The sequence below is a fragment of the Phoenix dactylifera genome, unplaced genomic scaffold (genome assembly GCF_009389715.1).
Source record: "Phoenix dactylifera cultivar Barhee BC4 unplaced genomic scaffold, palm_55x_up_171113_PBpolish2nd_filt_p 001263F, whole genome shotgun sequence".
Classification (NCBI taxonomy): Eukaryota; Viridiplantae; Streptophyta; class Magnoliopsida; order Arecales; family Arecaceae; genus Phoenix; species Phoenix dactylifera.
Genome location: NW_024068597.1, coordinates 25508 through 41586, shown reverse-complemented (window position 1 = coordinate 41586; position 16079 = coordinate 25508). Strand labels below are relative to the sequence as shown.

The 16079-nt window shown below is 40.2% G+C and overlaps 1 protein-coding gene and 1 pseudogene across 1 annotated transcript; one reads left to right on the top strand and one right to left on the bottom strand.

Annotated features, from left to right (window-relative positions):
• Positions 1–990, bottom strand: LOC103697350. Its single transcript, XM_008779191.2, has one exon. It carries the CDS (start codon positions 988–990, stop codon positions 1–3), a length of 990 nt encoding a protein of 329 aa, XP_008777413.2.
• A 3480-nt stretch (positions 991–4470) lies between these two features.
• Positions 4471–7494, top strand: LOC103697349 (annotated as a pseudogene).
• Positions 7495–16079: the final 8585 nt, after the last annotated feature.

Here is a 16079-nt window from a genome sequence, read left to right as displayed (position 1 = left end):
TTAGGCCTCAGCCAAACCGCCCAGCCCACCTCTATCAGCCTCGCGGGTTGGGCTTGAGACCTTAGCCCGGTCCAATGCGCAATACGAGCCTGGGCCTAGGCCGAGGTCCGTGGGTTGGGTTCCCCCCACCCGCTTCGAACTTAGCTCCGACTCAGTCCACGCCTCCGGCATCTTCCCCACGTCCGGCGCGTTGTTGCCGATCGCCCTGCTCTGCTCCGACAAGGTATGCCTAGCTATTTTCTTGGGCTTCTGCCATCCCTCCGAATCCGATGGCGATACGGGGGAACTCGACCCAGCCTTAGCTAGACTCGGCGCTGAGTTTGCTGGGACCGGTCCCCTATCTGACTCAGTGGGGGGCTCGGTCACCGTCTTCCTCCCGGTAACCCTCCTGGAGTCGCCGCCCCGGAGCATGCTTGCCCGGGATACAGTCATCCACGGTCCGTAGACGGTCCGTTCCCCATCCCCTTGACATTCCGCTGCCTCTTCCTCTAGGGGTACGCCCAACCCGTCGGCCGCCACCGGAGCTGCCGACTTCCCCACTTCGTGGAAGCGACACTCGCTGGCCTGATGCCCCATGCGCGCACAGAGATAGCAGAGGCCCGGCAGATCTTCAAAGACAAAGTCCTGCCAAAACCTCCTCTGCCGAACCTCCACAAGCGTACCGGGCACCAGTGGCTGAAGAGAATCGACCTCCACCTTTGCCCGAGCAAACCCTAACCGCCGTCGTCTACTAGAAATGCTATCCAGTTCCATCGGTCGCTCAACCGCTGCAACTATCGCTAGGATCATCTCCCTGTCCCAGTACTCCAGTGGGAGCCCCGGTAGCCGGACCCAGACCACCGTCCGACTCACAGTATGGATGCCTAGAATAAAGTCGGGCATCCACTTCTCCATCGCCAACAACTGGCCCGCCACCAGCCACGGGTCGTCCATCACCGGCGCTTGATCCTCTTCCGACTTGAAACGGATCATCATGAACCCATCCGCCATTGGGAGAGCTTCCACCGGCTGCTTCAGCTTACCCCGTCCTCTGAGATTGCGTGCCACCAGCTCAGGGAGTAATGTTATAAAAAGGATAACCCTTCTCGTGCACATGAAAAGTCCTCCATGTCTCATGGTACGAGAGGATTTGTGTAACTCATGAAAGTTGTTGCCAAACACGAGGACTGGTTGAGTGTTAAGTTGCAAAGGTGGCATTAATGGGCATCAAACTTCCATTACACACTTAAAGGGTGCCTCAAACACCTGAAAGCACTTTCCTTTGTTGTACAACTTCCCAAAATGGGAAGACCTTTATTTTCTCAATTGGTTAATCAACTATTTTGTAGTTTCTAATTAACTGTGACGGAAATACAGCATTTTGAAGTTTTAAGAGAGACAAATAACAATGGACTATTTATGGCGGTAGACAACAAGTGGTGGGAGATGGCAAACATATGAGGCAATAGGAAATTGCAAACATGAAAGGCAATAACAGAATCCAATCCTGTATCTCATCTGCTACTTGCTCTCCTCTATTTCCTTCTTTTCCTCCTGTTGCCCTCATTCTGCATTCGCCTTCATTTTGTTTGTCCTCTTCCACCTCTATAATCTCACTAATTTTCTAAATATTTTGCTGATTCATTCCTTCTTTCCTATATTTCTTATCTGTTTTTGTGAAATTTGGAATTTGTCCATCTTTAAATAAGAATTGCACAAGCACCCACCTAGGTGGTGCATACTGCTAAGTGCTATGAGGTACCCCAGCTGCCCACATATAGCTTCCATTTCCAGAACCCTGATGTTACATATTAAAAATATAATAAGGTCCTGATTGTATAGATTTTAAATGAATGAAAGTGATTCCAGAAAAAATGGTCTCATTCTTTTTATCCCTGAGTGAAAAAAATGCAGATGTTGTGAGGGTGCATTTGCAACCTGATACCCAAGATACCCTTAAGAAGCCCGTACATACATTAGAAACAAGAATTTTTAATAAGGTTTCAGGCCCAGGTCCTGTCAGGTATATAAATTTTATAGTTTACACCCTTACACTATGAATTGTATGATCAGTTTGAGTCAGGTCCATGCTCGGGGTAGTTCTATATACACCCCCCCTATTGCTCAGGACACCCCCCAAAAACCAAAAAAGAAAATACCCAAACTAACCTTTAGTGTAATTACCATATTGCCCTTGAAATTTTCTCATACACCCCCCCTTCCTCCTCCTCCGTTTCGTTTTGAAAAGAAAAAAAAAAACACCCCTCAAACCCCCCTTAAACCCCTCCTCCCCCGTTCCCCCTTCTCCCTCTCGTCGCCGGCATTCTCCCGATCTCCGACCACCTCGCCGGCTTCTTCCGGAACCACCTCGCCGGCTTCTCCCGAAATTTTTTTTTTCACGATTCGTGCTCCGTTCGGCACTGGATCGCCGAACAAAAGGCTTCTGTTCGGCTGAACAGTGCCGAACAGAAGCCTTCTGTTCGGCAACCCTCAACCGAACAGATCTGTTCGGCTGCACGGTGCCGAACAGAAGGCTTCTGTCCGGCACTGTTCAGCCGAACAGAAGCCTTTTGTTCGGCGATTCAGTGCCGAACGGAGCACGAACCGTGAAAAAAAAAAATTTCGGGAGAAGCCGGCGAGGTGGTTCCGGGAGAAGCCGGCGAGGTGGTCGGAGATCGGGAGAATGCCGGCGACGAGAGGGAGAAGGGGGAACGGGGGGGTTTTGGGCGTTGGCGAGGTGTTTTGGAGGGGAAGAGCGGGGTGGGGGGGGTTTGGGGTTTGTAGAGAGCAATTTAGGTGAGGGGGTGGGGAGGGTGGGGGGTAATTTAGGAATTTTTAATTTTTTAGGGGTGTCCTTAGCAAATGGGGGGGGTGTAGAGAGTATTTAATTTTTTTTTAATTTTTGGGGGGTGTCCTGAGCAATAGGGGGGTGTATATAGAACCACCCCCATGCTCGGTGTATTATAAGAAACTAGGGTCTAGATTTGGAATACCTATTGACTCTCCTTTTGAACCCACATCCAACCTATAAAATATAAAGTACACAAATACAGAAAATGAATACAACCAAGGTCTGCCGTACCGGATCCGATAGGCATACCGGTTGCCTACTGAATCGGTACGGTTCTGGTTCGTACTGTGCTCTGGGCAATACGAACCGGGAAGCTCTTCCCCGCCGGAGCCGGGGAAGAAGAAGAGAACCAGAGAGAGCGTGGAGAAGAGAGGGGGGAGCCCACCTTCGGCCGCCATCGGACAGCCGCGGAGAGGCATCGGAGGCCGGTGGGGGGCGGCGGAGCCCGGCGGGGGGCGGGGGAACCCGCAGGGCCGCGGCGGAGGCCGAGGTCGTGGCCGCGTCCACTGTTTCAAAGAAACAGGGGACGCGTCCACAGTTTTAAATTTGGAGATTTTAAGTGAAATCGGCAAATTCGAAACAGTGGACGCGGCCGCGGCCTCGGCCTCCGCAGTGCCTCTGCGGGTTCCCCCGTCCCCCGCCGGGCTTTGCCACCCCCCACCGGCCTCCGACGCTCCTCCACGACTCTCCGATGGCGGCCGAAAGTGGTCTCCCTCCCTCTCTTCCACGCGCTCTCTCTTTTTCTCTTCATCTTCTTCGTCTCCGGCACGGAACCGGTCTGTACCGATTTCCACGGCTCTGGCGTACCGGTAGCTGGCCGGACCGGCCGGTACGGGCCGGTTCGGCATACCATGGATACAACACTATACAAAGAATCTAATGTAATAATTATTTAAAAAGTAGAATATATATATTACAGTTGGGATACAAGAATAAATAAATATATAATTGTTATTATATATGAAAAGGCGTAATAAAGTATTATAATTTGTAATCCATGCTTCATACAATAACAACATTAACAAATCCCATCATTTAATCATAATTAAAATCCATAGACCACAATCTGTACTTTGTACAATAACGTCAACATCCCAAAAACTATAGTCATCCAATCAGACTGGAATGTCAATGTCTTAGAGCATATATCTTAGAGCTGATGATGATGTATCTGGTTCTTGAGACCACTGCTTAGAGCAGGTTTGGAAAACATCACGTCTCAAATTTTCAATCTGATTCAATTTGGAAGCGTAGATTGTGTTCTTAAAAATTAGTTGAATAAATTGGTTAAGTTTTGCATTTGTGTCTTGCTCTTAAGAATTGATTCTAAACATTTCATTGTTTTGTTGGAAAAATAATCTCAGCACAAGATACATAAGCCCTGAATCATGTAAAACATATATCTAACAGCATCATATACATCAATGAAACTTAATTTCTTTTTCTTCCAGGTAGGCTACATTTGGGTATTTAAAGTTGTTTACTTAGGAGCTAGACTCTCTTCTATGAAATTAAATATATTGATTCTGTTGATTCATTTAGCTATAAATTTCCGTCACGGGCAAATTCAATCTTTGTTATTGATCTTCTTACTGGTATACGGATGTACTCATTTTTATTTAATTTTTAGATCTTCCAGAAGTTTGCTAAATTATATAACAATGCTTTTGAGAAAATCAAGATCGAGTGCCGTTGAGAAAGGCTTGTCTCCTGAAGAACAGCAAGCAAAGGTAAACATACTCATTTTAACCAACTAAATGTTTCTATTTATGCCTCTTAAGTTTTATGCATGAAATCTTCATTCCGAATTTTGGTTATCACTTAAAGCATCTTATATTTTTCACTTGAAAAGCATCTTAAGTTCCTTCCTTTTTCCGAGAAAGCATGTTAAGATCTTTATTGAATATTATGTATCACAGCATTGTTAAGGGGTTCCTGTTGTATCATGCTTATAATATATAGGTAATGTTGATGCTTTTTCCAAGCAGATAAATGAAGTTCGAAGGATTATTGGTCCATTGTCAGGAAGCACTGCCAGACTTCTGTTCAGACGTTTCAATATCAAGGTACCTCCGGTCAAGAAACTGGAATGCAGAAAAGGCAAGTAAAATGCTGAAAGAGACTGTGAAATGGAGATTGAAATACAAGCCAGAAGCCATTCGCTGGGTATGGGTAGTTCTTTATGTTCTTGAAGAACTGTAGTTTAACACAAGTTGGTCACTGACCAATTAAATTCTTTCTGAATTATAACTCCTCACAAATTGATAGTACTGAATTTCTCTCTAATAGAGCTCTAAGAAGAGGCTAGATTTATTAAAACATTAAATCAAAAAGACACAAAGATAAGTTGTTATTTATCAACTGCATAGAATTTTTAGAGTCCACTCATTCTTGATATTTTGGTAAAGCATACATGATCATAAGTTTGTTTGTAGCTTTCTGTTTCCTGATGTAATTTCTTTTTAACTACTAGGAAGATGTTGCGCAACTGGAAAGATTTACAGGGCTGATTACTCTGACAAATATGGAAGATCTGTTCTTGTTATGAGGCCTGGATTTCAGGTGGGAGGGAAACATAAGAGAAAGTTGTGAATATTTAATATATTTCGTCATCATCTGACTGTTTTGCTATCTCACTGTAATTAGAATACCAACTCAGCAGAAGGGCAGATCAGATACTTGGTTTATTGTATGGAGAATGCCATTTTGAACTTGGCAGCAGATCAGGAGCAGATGGTTTGGCTCATTGACTTTCAAGGTTGGACAATGGCAAGTGTATCGGTAAAGGTGACTCGTGAAACAGCCCATGTATTACAAGACTTCTATCCTGAAAGACTGGCCTATGGAATCCCCTATAATCCTCCAAGGATCTTTGAATCCTTCTGGAAGGTATGCAATTAATTTGTTGGTCCATTATATTACCCTTAATAAATTTATGGACTAGTGAAACTACACAAAACATCCAAAACAAACTGAGCACATAGAGATGAGTATACAAATCTAGAGCTAATTTTTGTTAGTTTATGTAACTGGAGTGGGAACTATTGCTGCATCTGATGAGAGGAGTACTGCTTCGAAATTATTAGAAAAATCTTATTTCAACAGTGAAGCTTACCTTACAAGAGTACTATCGCACAGCTTTACAGAGGACAGTCCTCGAAAAATTCTGTACCATTTATTCCAAACAGATGCTAAAACTCTTTAAGTTTGAGTTGGCACCCCTTTCCTCATGAGGGAGCTTCCAGGTTCGTATTCAGGTGGTGGCATCCACACTATATTTCTGAAAACAAAAAGAAAAAGAAAAACTCATCCCGACAATCTGAAACTGCTATACAAAGATAAAAAATATCCTTGATTCTATGAAGAAGTTGGTTCTGTATTGCCAATTTGAAACTTCAGATTATTCTCTGAACCGGTTCAGTTCCTAAATCACTTTTGCAAAAGACTCTAGCCCAACTAGTGAGATGATCACACAGAGTCTTTCCAGTTCTGGATAGTGAAGCCTCGGTGCCAACAAACGGAAAGACATCAAGAGTCCTTTTAGGTTGTAAATTACTATAGTTTCAGTAGAACCACAGTATCGGACACCACATAATAACCCCTTAAAAATCATTTCAAGTGAATTTGATTTCATATCAAATACTGAAAATTTTTGGTTGGTTTATGACTGTCATATTTTAGAATTCCATACTAGTGGAGATTTCCATCACTTTGGAATTGTTAATTACTTCTATGATAATATCATGCATTAGATTTACCGAGCATACACCAACTTTAACCGAATATGTCTAAATCTATTATATTTATAGAAAGAGAGATTTTTGTATTAACTAGCTCTTAGTTGTTAGAAAATTCTACCTAGCTTACCATACCTGCTCTGATCTCTCCAGTAACTAGCTCCAATACCTGCTTTCTTAGTGCTTCCTTCTTTATTTACTTAACTTTTTAAAGGAAATCTACTTCTGTGCACTTGCATTACGCATGGTTCATGCACCTGCTTGCAGTTGTGGTCACTAAGTGCAAGCTCCTCTTGCAGATGGTAAAGCCTTTTCTGGAGCACAAGACATACAAGAAAGTAAAGTTTGTTTATTCTGACGATGTCGCCAGCCAAAAGATAATGACCGAACTCTTTGACATGGACAAACTTGAATCTGCCTTTGGTGGGCATAATCCAGTTGGATTTGACATCAACAGGTATGCTGAACGGATGAAAGAGGATGATAAAAAGATGGATGCTTTCCTAAATTCAAGGGGTTCCACTTTCTCCCAGCAACAACCACTTGTTTCACTTCTCCAACAGCCTGAATCCTCTGTATCTGAAGCACATTCAGAAGCCTCCTCTGAGGCCTCTTCATCGAGCGACAGTGAATTGCCCAAGCCTGAGGGCATCAAAAACTTGTCAGAAAATGAGATTAAAGGGCAATCTGGCTGCAAGAATGGTGTGGCTTCTGGATCAGAGATTCAGCATGATATGATTCGTAAGTCGGCTTAAGTAACATGATTGTTCCACCTTATACGTGGGTGCGCACATGCAACAAGACAAAAGCGTGCACACCGTTGCATGTAATGGATGCTCTTGAGAAGAGGTATACATTTTATATTTCCATCTAATCTTTTACCATGCCTTCTTGTGGGGCTGCACGCTGGCTAGGGCCAGCTACTTCCTTAACCTGAGCCTGGCACATACACTGGTCCTTGCTTGTATGTGCCCATCAAGCCTTTACTTTTAAGAAATGCATGATGCTCAAGCCTCTCTTTTTCTTAGAGAGGGACACACACAGAGAGAGAGAGAGAGAGAGAGAGAGAGAGAGAGAGAGAGAGAGAGAGAGAGAGAGAGAGAGAGAGAGCTTGTGGTGGATGTTGATAAACAGGCAATTTTAGGCTGCACAATGAGATAGACCTTCCCCACTACCTATAAAGCCCACTTCTGAGGATGGCAGGACTTAAACCCAGATACCTAGTGCAACCATCAAGAGATTTTACCAGCAAGTAACAAGCACCTTTGAGTCTTCACTAGCCCACACATACTTATAAATGTTAGATTAACAAGTGAGACTCATGCATTGATACAGATGACACATTGCGTTCGAGTAAAGTAGAACTATATGATGCATCTTGTCATATATTAACCACTCAGTGTTATATTAAAAATCTCGAACACAACATATATTGGTCAGTTTAGCCGTGAGGGTTGTTAAGCTTATACAAAACTACTGAGTAAAGTTGGGTGCATGTTTCCTATATATCCCTCATTTTAAATAAAAATGCTTCAGAGATGCAATTTGAGCTTGATTATTTGAATCCAGTCCAATCTATTAGCAGTGATGGGTTAGGTCAGTTGTAATTGACTTATTTGAGTTAGGCTCTGCTGAAAGACCTCGGTCCAAAATTCTAAATTGTAATGCAACTCTAACCTGAGCAAAGCACATATATTGCAGGGCTGCCAAACAGATTACACTCAAACTTAATCCATATTTCAGCAACTTTGTTTCTGAATAACCCTAACTTAAACAGTCTGAATCAACCTGAGTCAACCTTTGGTTGTACTGCTTTTTACATCCACCTTGGGTGTAGCACCATCTTTTAAATGAAGTAAACAGCACCAGTCCTTGGCTGCATTCCTTATTTTCTGCTGTTCTAGTTTAGGCTTCGTCCACGGGCATTAAAGCATTGCTCTATATTTAAAGCAAGTCTAGCTTTTTTATACTGAAAGCAAGTCTAGATTTTTAATATTGAAAGCAAGTCAAGATTTTGACACCAAGTTTAGTTTTTGGGTTCCAGATGACCCCATATGAGAGTAGTTCAATTGGACATTGGTCTGCTAAGATTCACTAAGTTTGAAGTTTTCAAAACCTTGAATTTTGCCTCATGAATAGGAAGAGTCAGAAATCTCTGCACTGCATGTTTTGCAAGATAGAGATCTGGACACCCCTCGATGGCTGCATTGTCATATGATCATAGAGATGGATGGATGTCAAACATTCAAGGGTGATGCACCGTGTATGACACAATCTAACATGACTTGCCATGCTCTGTTTAACAACCGTTTGTCTTCATGATTAGATGATGCGGCGGCCATCAAATCAAGGATTATACAGTTCGCTATGGTGCAAAACAAGCACTGTAGAGGATCCAAACATTGGAAGACAACCAATGCTATCTGCCTATAAAGTTTCGACATAAAAAGCATAGGGATTTGTAGTATATGGATACAATATATAGATAGATTTTCAATTAGCTACATGATGAGAGCAGCTGGATGGCCTACGAACAGAGTACAAATATACAAAATAACTACAAAATTGAAAAATTTAATGACAATATGAAAGGAATAAAAACTTTCCCTCCAAATTATAAAATAATATTTTAGAAATTAAATAATATTAATTGATGATTGCAAAACATGTGTAACAATTGAATCTAACAAAACAAGAAGCTCTAAAAAAGAAATCATCAAAAAAGAAAAGTCTTAACAACGACTTTCGATGTAGTTTTCGTTTGTAGATGGGCGAACGGCATCACTCTCTAGTTGGATTCCTTATCTTCTGATGAAAAGGATAGCTTGTCTGAAAACAATTTAGATCATAGAAAATTTGACATAGGTATCCCCTTGGCACTACCCAAGTTTTCATTGCGATCATGATGGGTTGTGGTTTAATTCATCTCTCATATTCTTGAGGGCTATTTTATGGATGATTAAAGCATCACGCTGATTGAAACATTGCCACAATAGGAAGAGCCACAATTGGATGCGATGGGCCTAGTGATCATTGGATAGCTCTAAAGTTTTATTGCATTGGTTGGCTTAAACTTTTGTATCTCGATGTCGAGATATGTTTCAGCACCATTCCTCATTTGTTTTCCCCACATGATCCCATGTAAATTTTACTCTACATGGATTGGATGAGTCGGCCAAGCTAGAATTTAACCTACGGGGCCAACATTGTTCTGTCATGAACAATGATGATATATGCCTAACTCAATGGTATAATATCTAAAAGTTGCAAGCTTGGTAAAAATGTTTCAACTTTTGACATCGACAAAAATAAAATCCTTTGATAACTATGCTGATACTACAGTGAAAATTTAAATTTTCTAATGGAATGGATATCCATACAAATAAAAATTTATATAACAATCAAATTTTAATAACCATACTATCATTTTTTTTTAATAAGATAAACTACAAAATTTCTTTGTTTATTTGACATCAAATTAAAACATTGATCAAAACAAAGCAACATGAATTTCAAAAAAGCCATTTCTAATATTATGGTGGTTGTGGTTGAAGTAGATGTACTAAATATAATACAAGAGAAGAAACTTGATGGACTAATTATAATACAACAATACATTGAAATGAAACAAACATTAAAACAACATAAATAATATTGATTCTAACTATATAGTTATAAAATAGAAGTGTGAGCACCTCTAGAAAGAGAGTCATGTCCCTAGTTAGGGATAGGTTTGGTATAACTCTTTTAAGATACGAAAACCCGAAAAGGGTGGATAAGGATGGCCATTGAATCCCGAGCCTTTGAGTAAGTCTAGCCCTACACACAAAAGTCTAGGCTTGTATTTTTGACAAGGGCCTAAGACATCTTACTGAGTAGGTGCATGGGCGCAGGGGTTAGAAACCAAAAGTCAAGCCCCACAGCCCCGCGCCCCCCCCCCCCCACCCGCCCTGCCCCGCCCCGCCCCACCCCGCCCACTATAGACCCCCCCCCCCCCCCACTTGCCCCGCCCCGCCCCGCCCCACACACTATAGAATACTACAATTAGGGCTTGGATAGTTGATCTCTAAATGATTAGGTCAAAGAGTCTTGAATTCCAATGACTAGCTTACATGCTACTAAACTAGGATGCAAGAATTAAACTACAATTAAGTAAGTAAAGAGAGACAAGTAATTTCATAACTAACGAGCAAGAAATTTCATTCATATGAAGTTAATTAATAATTAATGCTATTCATTGATATCAGAAAATCAAACTAAAGAAATCAAAAGAAGAATGAAGAAGGGAGCTTCTACAATGGTGGGTCGTTATCGGCATGATCCAACTCTCTTCATTCTAGAGGAGATCTCCAAGAACATGGCTGTACCACCGAGAGGTACAACCCACAAGAACATAAAGCCAATATTACTTTTAGCTGTCTAATCCATCACCAAACACCATATAATAATTAAAAGTTTAATTTCATCAACCATTAAATAAAACCAATATTGGTTAAGAGCATCTACATTCAAACATAAACACCAAACGTATATTCTTTATTATTCAAAAAATCACTAACTACAAATTCATAATCAATTGAAGAACTAAAGTTCTACTCTGCTATATAAATCGCCAAGCTTGCTAGCACGAACTCCATGCCTGGACCATCATTCGTTCCTAACGAACCTATTCACCTAGTAAAAGAAAAATAGAAGTAGGAGTATGTGAGCGACACAACTCAGTAAGTAAACCTTTTATTATCTTATCGAATTAATCATAAGTTTCTCATGTTATTGCACCATTTAAAAAAAAAAAATAGATATTCCAAAATAAGTATTTCATAATACAGTATATTAAAAATAGGTCATAAAGTAAATCATGCATGAACAAATCATCCATCTGTCATAAATATAGTACCAAGTTTATTATTTAATTCAATCATGGATGAAAACATTGCTCATAAATATTCGTGCTATGGTTACTATAACCCATGACAGGGCCATCTCTGTAATCAATAAGATATCATAGTTCACATTATTTACCAACTTTAACCCGTTAGCAGAGGGCCATTTTCGTTGGATGCTAGCTCCAGAGTGCTAATTGACCCCTATTTCTAGAGACGGTCATAGAAATCTGAGAGCCTTTGAAAATTTATATCTTTTTCTTTAAACATGCACATATATAGATGAAAAATACTAAATGATATGATCAAATTCATATTTTTTGATAAAGTTATTTTCGTCAAATCATTCATAAAACTATTTTTCATAATAAAGCACGTTTTTCATAACACATGCTGATCTATAACTTTAAGAAAAGCATAATATCTCCATAAATAGATATTACGCATAGAAGACATGATCATAAGGAGTGCAAGATCTACTTACAAGTTCGAAAAATAGTAAGGAGTATAAAATTTACTTACCTCTTTCATCTTAGACCATCAAACTTCATTAGACAATTTAGTTAACCCTACAAAATATTTAAAAAAATTAATTTTTGTTTGATGATTTTAATCGAATTAAAATAATAAAAAATAGGAATGAGCATTCAATAATTTCAGGTGGGTTAGGCCCAATTTGATCAATAAGTCATAGAGCATGGACTCGATCAGGGTTAAGGTCATTTAACATAGTTCATCATCAGTGAGTTTCATGGACACTTGATAAAGTTGGATAATTGGTCCGGTAGGCGACCCAGGCATCAAAACAGTTTGGGGACTCATTTCAGGGGTCAACTTAGATTTATAGATCAGGGCGACATGACCCGACTCCAGATTTCTTGGACATTCTAGAGAAAGAAAGTAGAGAGGAGAGAGAAAGTGGAGAGAAGAGAGAGAAAGTGAAGAGGGAAGAGGGGAGAAGAGTGAGAAACTCTCTCCTTTATTTTTGAACAGGGAGACTCATCCTCCCCTTGCCTTCCCCTCTTTCCCTCGCAAGTCCAAGGGGGCAGCCATGGCGGCCCGACCCCCACTAGTTGGCAGCCACAAGCGGCCGCAGCCACAGCCAAACCGGCAGTCGACAATAGGCCAAATCCGGTGGAAATCATAGAAATAGAGGTGTTCTATTTTGGAAGGAACTCTGGCGGTTGTCGGCTCAAAACCATAGAATCCAAAGCCCAAGTTACAAAGGAAGGAGGAGGAGAGGATGGAGAGCTCATACCTAGGTCCGGTGGGGCTCTCTGGTGACCTTTTCCAACGAAAAATAGAGCAAGATTCTCCCGAAGATGGGTTGAGATCGAGAGCAAAATAACCCTCATTCTTTGATGGATCTCAAAGGGGAAGTATGGGGAGTCTTATACAGGCGTAGATCCAAGCTTTTGATGTTTGATTAGACTTGAGATTCATCTCTTCCGATCGCGATTGTGATCTGAAATAGGGAAGAGGGAGACTCCCAGTCGGAGCCTTCCTCTCCCGATTCATCGGGGCTGAACTGGTCTCTTTGAGTTGGCGCATATGCCCAATTCTAGTGCGGGCCGATCAGTGGACTGGGCCCTCACATAAGCTTTCTTGGATCTCAGAATGGAATTGTTCCTTGAATTTGGAAAACCTAGATTCAAGAGAATGGGGGTAGAAGAAGGAAAAAGAAGAGGAGGAGAACCAAAGCTAAGAGAAACCTAAGAGAAAGCTAAGAGATCAAATGAAAGAGGGATAATAAAGGTTTCCAATTCTCTCCTCCAAAGAGGTATTCATAGCTATAGAAGGGATGGCTTAACAGTGGAGTTTTATTTCTTTTTTGAACTAGAAAAAGGGTTACAATAATACTTACCAAGTGGTATTCTAGGATTGGTTTAAAGAAAGAGCCATGGATCAAAGCTTGGTTCAAAAGATGGGATGCTCTTTCCTACATCACTTGGTAGGAGTGCCTTTTTTTTCTTTTTAGGAGAGAGAGTTAGTTAGAATTCAAAATTATTAGATCTATATGATATTCTCACTATTTTTTATTTTTTTAATGATTTTGGATGGATTTTTAGACTTTTTTGGATTGATTTTTGTTAGTAGGAGTAGAAATGTCCAAAATATAAAACTTTAGCCAGAATATTAAGAAGAAGAGACTATGTTTTCACTTTGAGCTCAAATTGATCTTGTTGGAGCTAGTTTCAAAAATCATCAAATTTAGGCTCAAAAGAAAACCATGTTAGGTCCAAGCGAATTAGGCTTGAGGAAGCTTAATTGGACCCTAAGATCATTATTTGGGCTGCCGGTAGATAGGATTCATAGGTAAGTTGAAAAAAGTTGGATCGTATTAGTGAAAAGGCTAGATGAGATCAACTCGAGTTGTCCATTAAGGTTTTGCATGGTTGGCCTACAATTGATCAACTAGAGATGGAATTAGACAGAGACTATAGTGAATTAGGTTTGAAATAAATTGGGGTAGGTGAATTAGATCATAGTGAATGGATTACACTCTCTTAGAAGTAGAGCCCGATTAGAACTCTTGGGCTCCATCCATAGAAACCCTAGTGCTTTCTTTCTTCTAATAAAAGAGGAGGCACCCTAGGGTTTCCATCATCCTCATCTTCACACACCGCCAACCTCAGTATCTATTAGAAGTAGAAAGTGTTAAGGTAGGATCCTTATGAATAAAAAAAAGATTGTAGTCAGTTTGATAATAATCGAGTGGCATTACTTCTTCAGTCCGAACTAACGAATTAGTTAGATATGATGCATAACGGATATTGTTCTCTCATTAATCAGAGTTTTCTATATAAAAAGTATTAATCGGAGTTTGAAGGAAAAGAAGACGTCGATCCGCAACACATAGTTTTGGCTAAAAGAGAGAAGAAGATTTGTAAAATAAGTTCTTCTAGTAGAGCATTTCTTTGGTCTTAGGTTGAATCTCTAGGTTGCTAGAGATTCAGAGCTAAGTAATGTTCCGAAGGAGGATAGGCATACGTTGATCGAAAAAGCTGAGACTAACAATCTTCAAATGGTTGTGTACTTTCATAGCCCTAGCCTCTTCTAGGAACATGAAAATCAACTCCATAATCACCAATATAAGAAGTTGCAATTCTCTATTATCTAAATGCACGCTTTTTTATCTGAAAATATCATGAATAAAGATTCTAAATTCCATTGCGAGCACTCTTAACAACCTCCAGATTCAATCATAAACAACCAAATTTTTGAACAAATGCCAGGGAGAAGTTACAACTAGAGTTTAAAAGTTTAGCTTAATTTACCAACTGCAGTCTACCTTTGAAACACTTAGCATATTGATTGTGACCCTCTCCCAGGTCACTTGTTTTGCATGCATTTACTTGTACCAGACCTGGACCTGTTCAGTCCATGTCTTGATGGGCCAGACCAGCGGAGCATGGTTAAGACCTAACTGGCTCCTCCCTTTATAATCAGTTCATTTTCTACCAGACCTACAGAGCAACAAGACTAATTTTCAAACTCAACATCAAGTCCCAGCAAGGGTGAGATCCTTACGGAGAAGGCTCAGGTAGTGTGTTCAAGTCTCAACCTGCCTAGAGCTGTAATTTTACTCAATGGTGGTTGATAATAGTTTACGAAATAGAACACAATATGGATAGAGAAGAGGAAGCATGGAAATAGGGTAAATTGCTTTCCACCCTGGGAATTAAGGTTCTGTATACTTCTACTTCTCTAAAATACCAAATAAGAGTCAGGAAACAACAAAACCTGTTAAGAGAAGGGACCGTACAGGCACTTTCTTCTTACCAAATGAATTTTTGCAGTAGCCCTTACAGTGGTGCTGGAGCATTTGCCTCCTACTGGATCACACAAAAAGGATAAAGAGCATCAAACTCCCTTTCAGGAATCAGAGGTAGTGCAGCAAATTTTGGTCGCCCATAGCAAAATTCTGAGATACTCAGTGCCAGTATCTTCTCAAAAGCCATATATATGGTTTGGATAGGATCAACTCTAAGCATTCAACTATGTAAGCATAAAACATTGCAAAAAATTTAAATAAACTTTCTATATCACAGGTTCCGTCTAGACACATGAAATTGGCAAAAATACTTTGTAATTTAGAACTTTTATTGAAGCAGCAAATGACATCAATTTGTAATGGACTGAAGTTCATATTAATTAAACAACTAGACATCAAGTGATCGTTATCAATCAGCAGCGACTAAAATTTGTTAATGAATATAAATGTGAAATAACTTCTCTCTTGTATAATTATAATGGAAAGAAAATATTATAGCATCGCATTTATCTCCATTGCAAGAAGATCATGACTTTGTCTAGAATGGCTTCCCAAATGTTTAATTCAGCCAGGGTGAAAGCTTGATTTGCGTAACAGATGCAACATACCTTCATTCTAGCATAGCAGTAAGGAGTCAGCAAGACAATCTCATGACAGCTTACATAAACTGATAAGATACATAAACCTTACGTAACAAAATTCACGACAATGCATTTGAACTAAAAGAATGGAAAGGAAACAAAAATATATCAAAAAAAAATGGAAATAATAGATTTTCGTCTCAACTTATCACTTATACTTCCAAACCAACATCCTATTTTGAATGTGAGTGCAGAACTGACCGCTCAGATAGT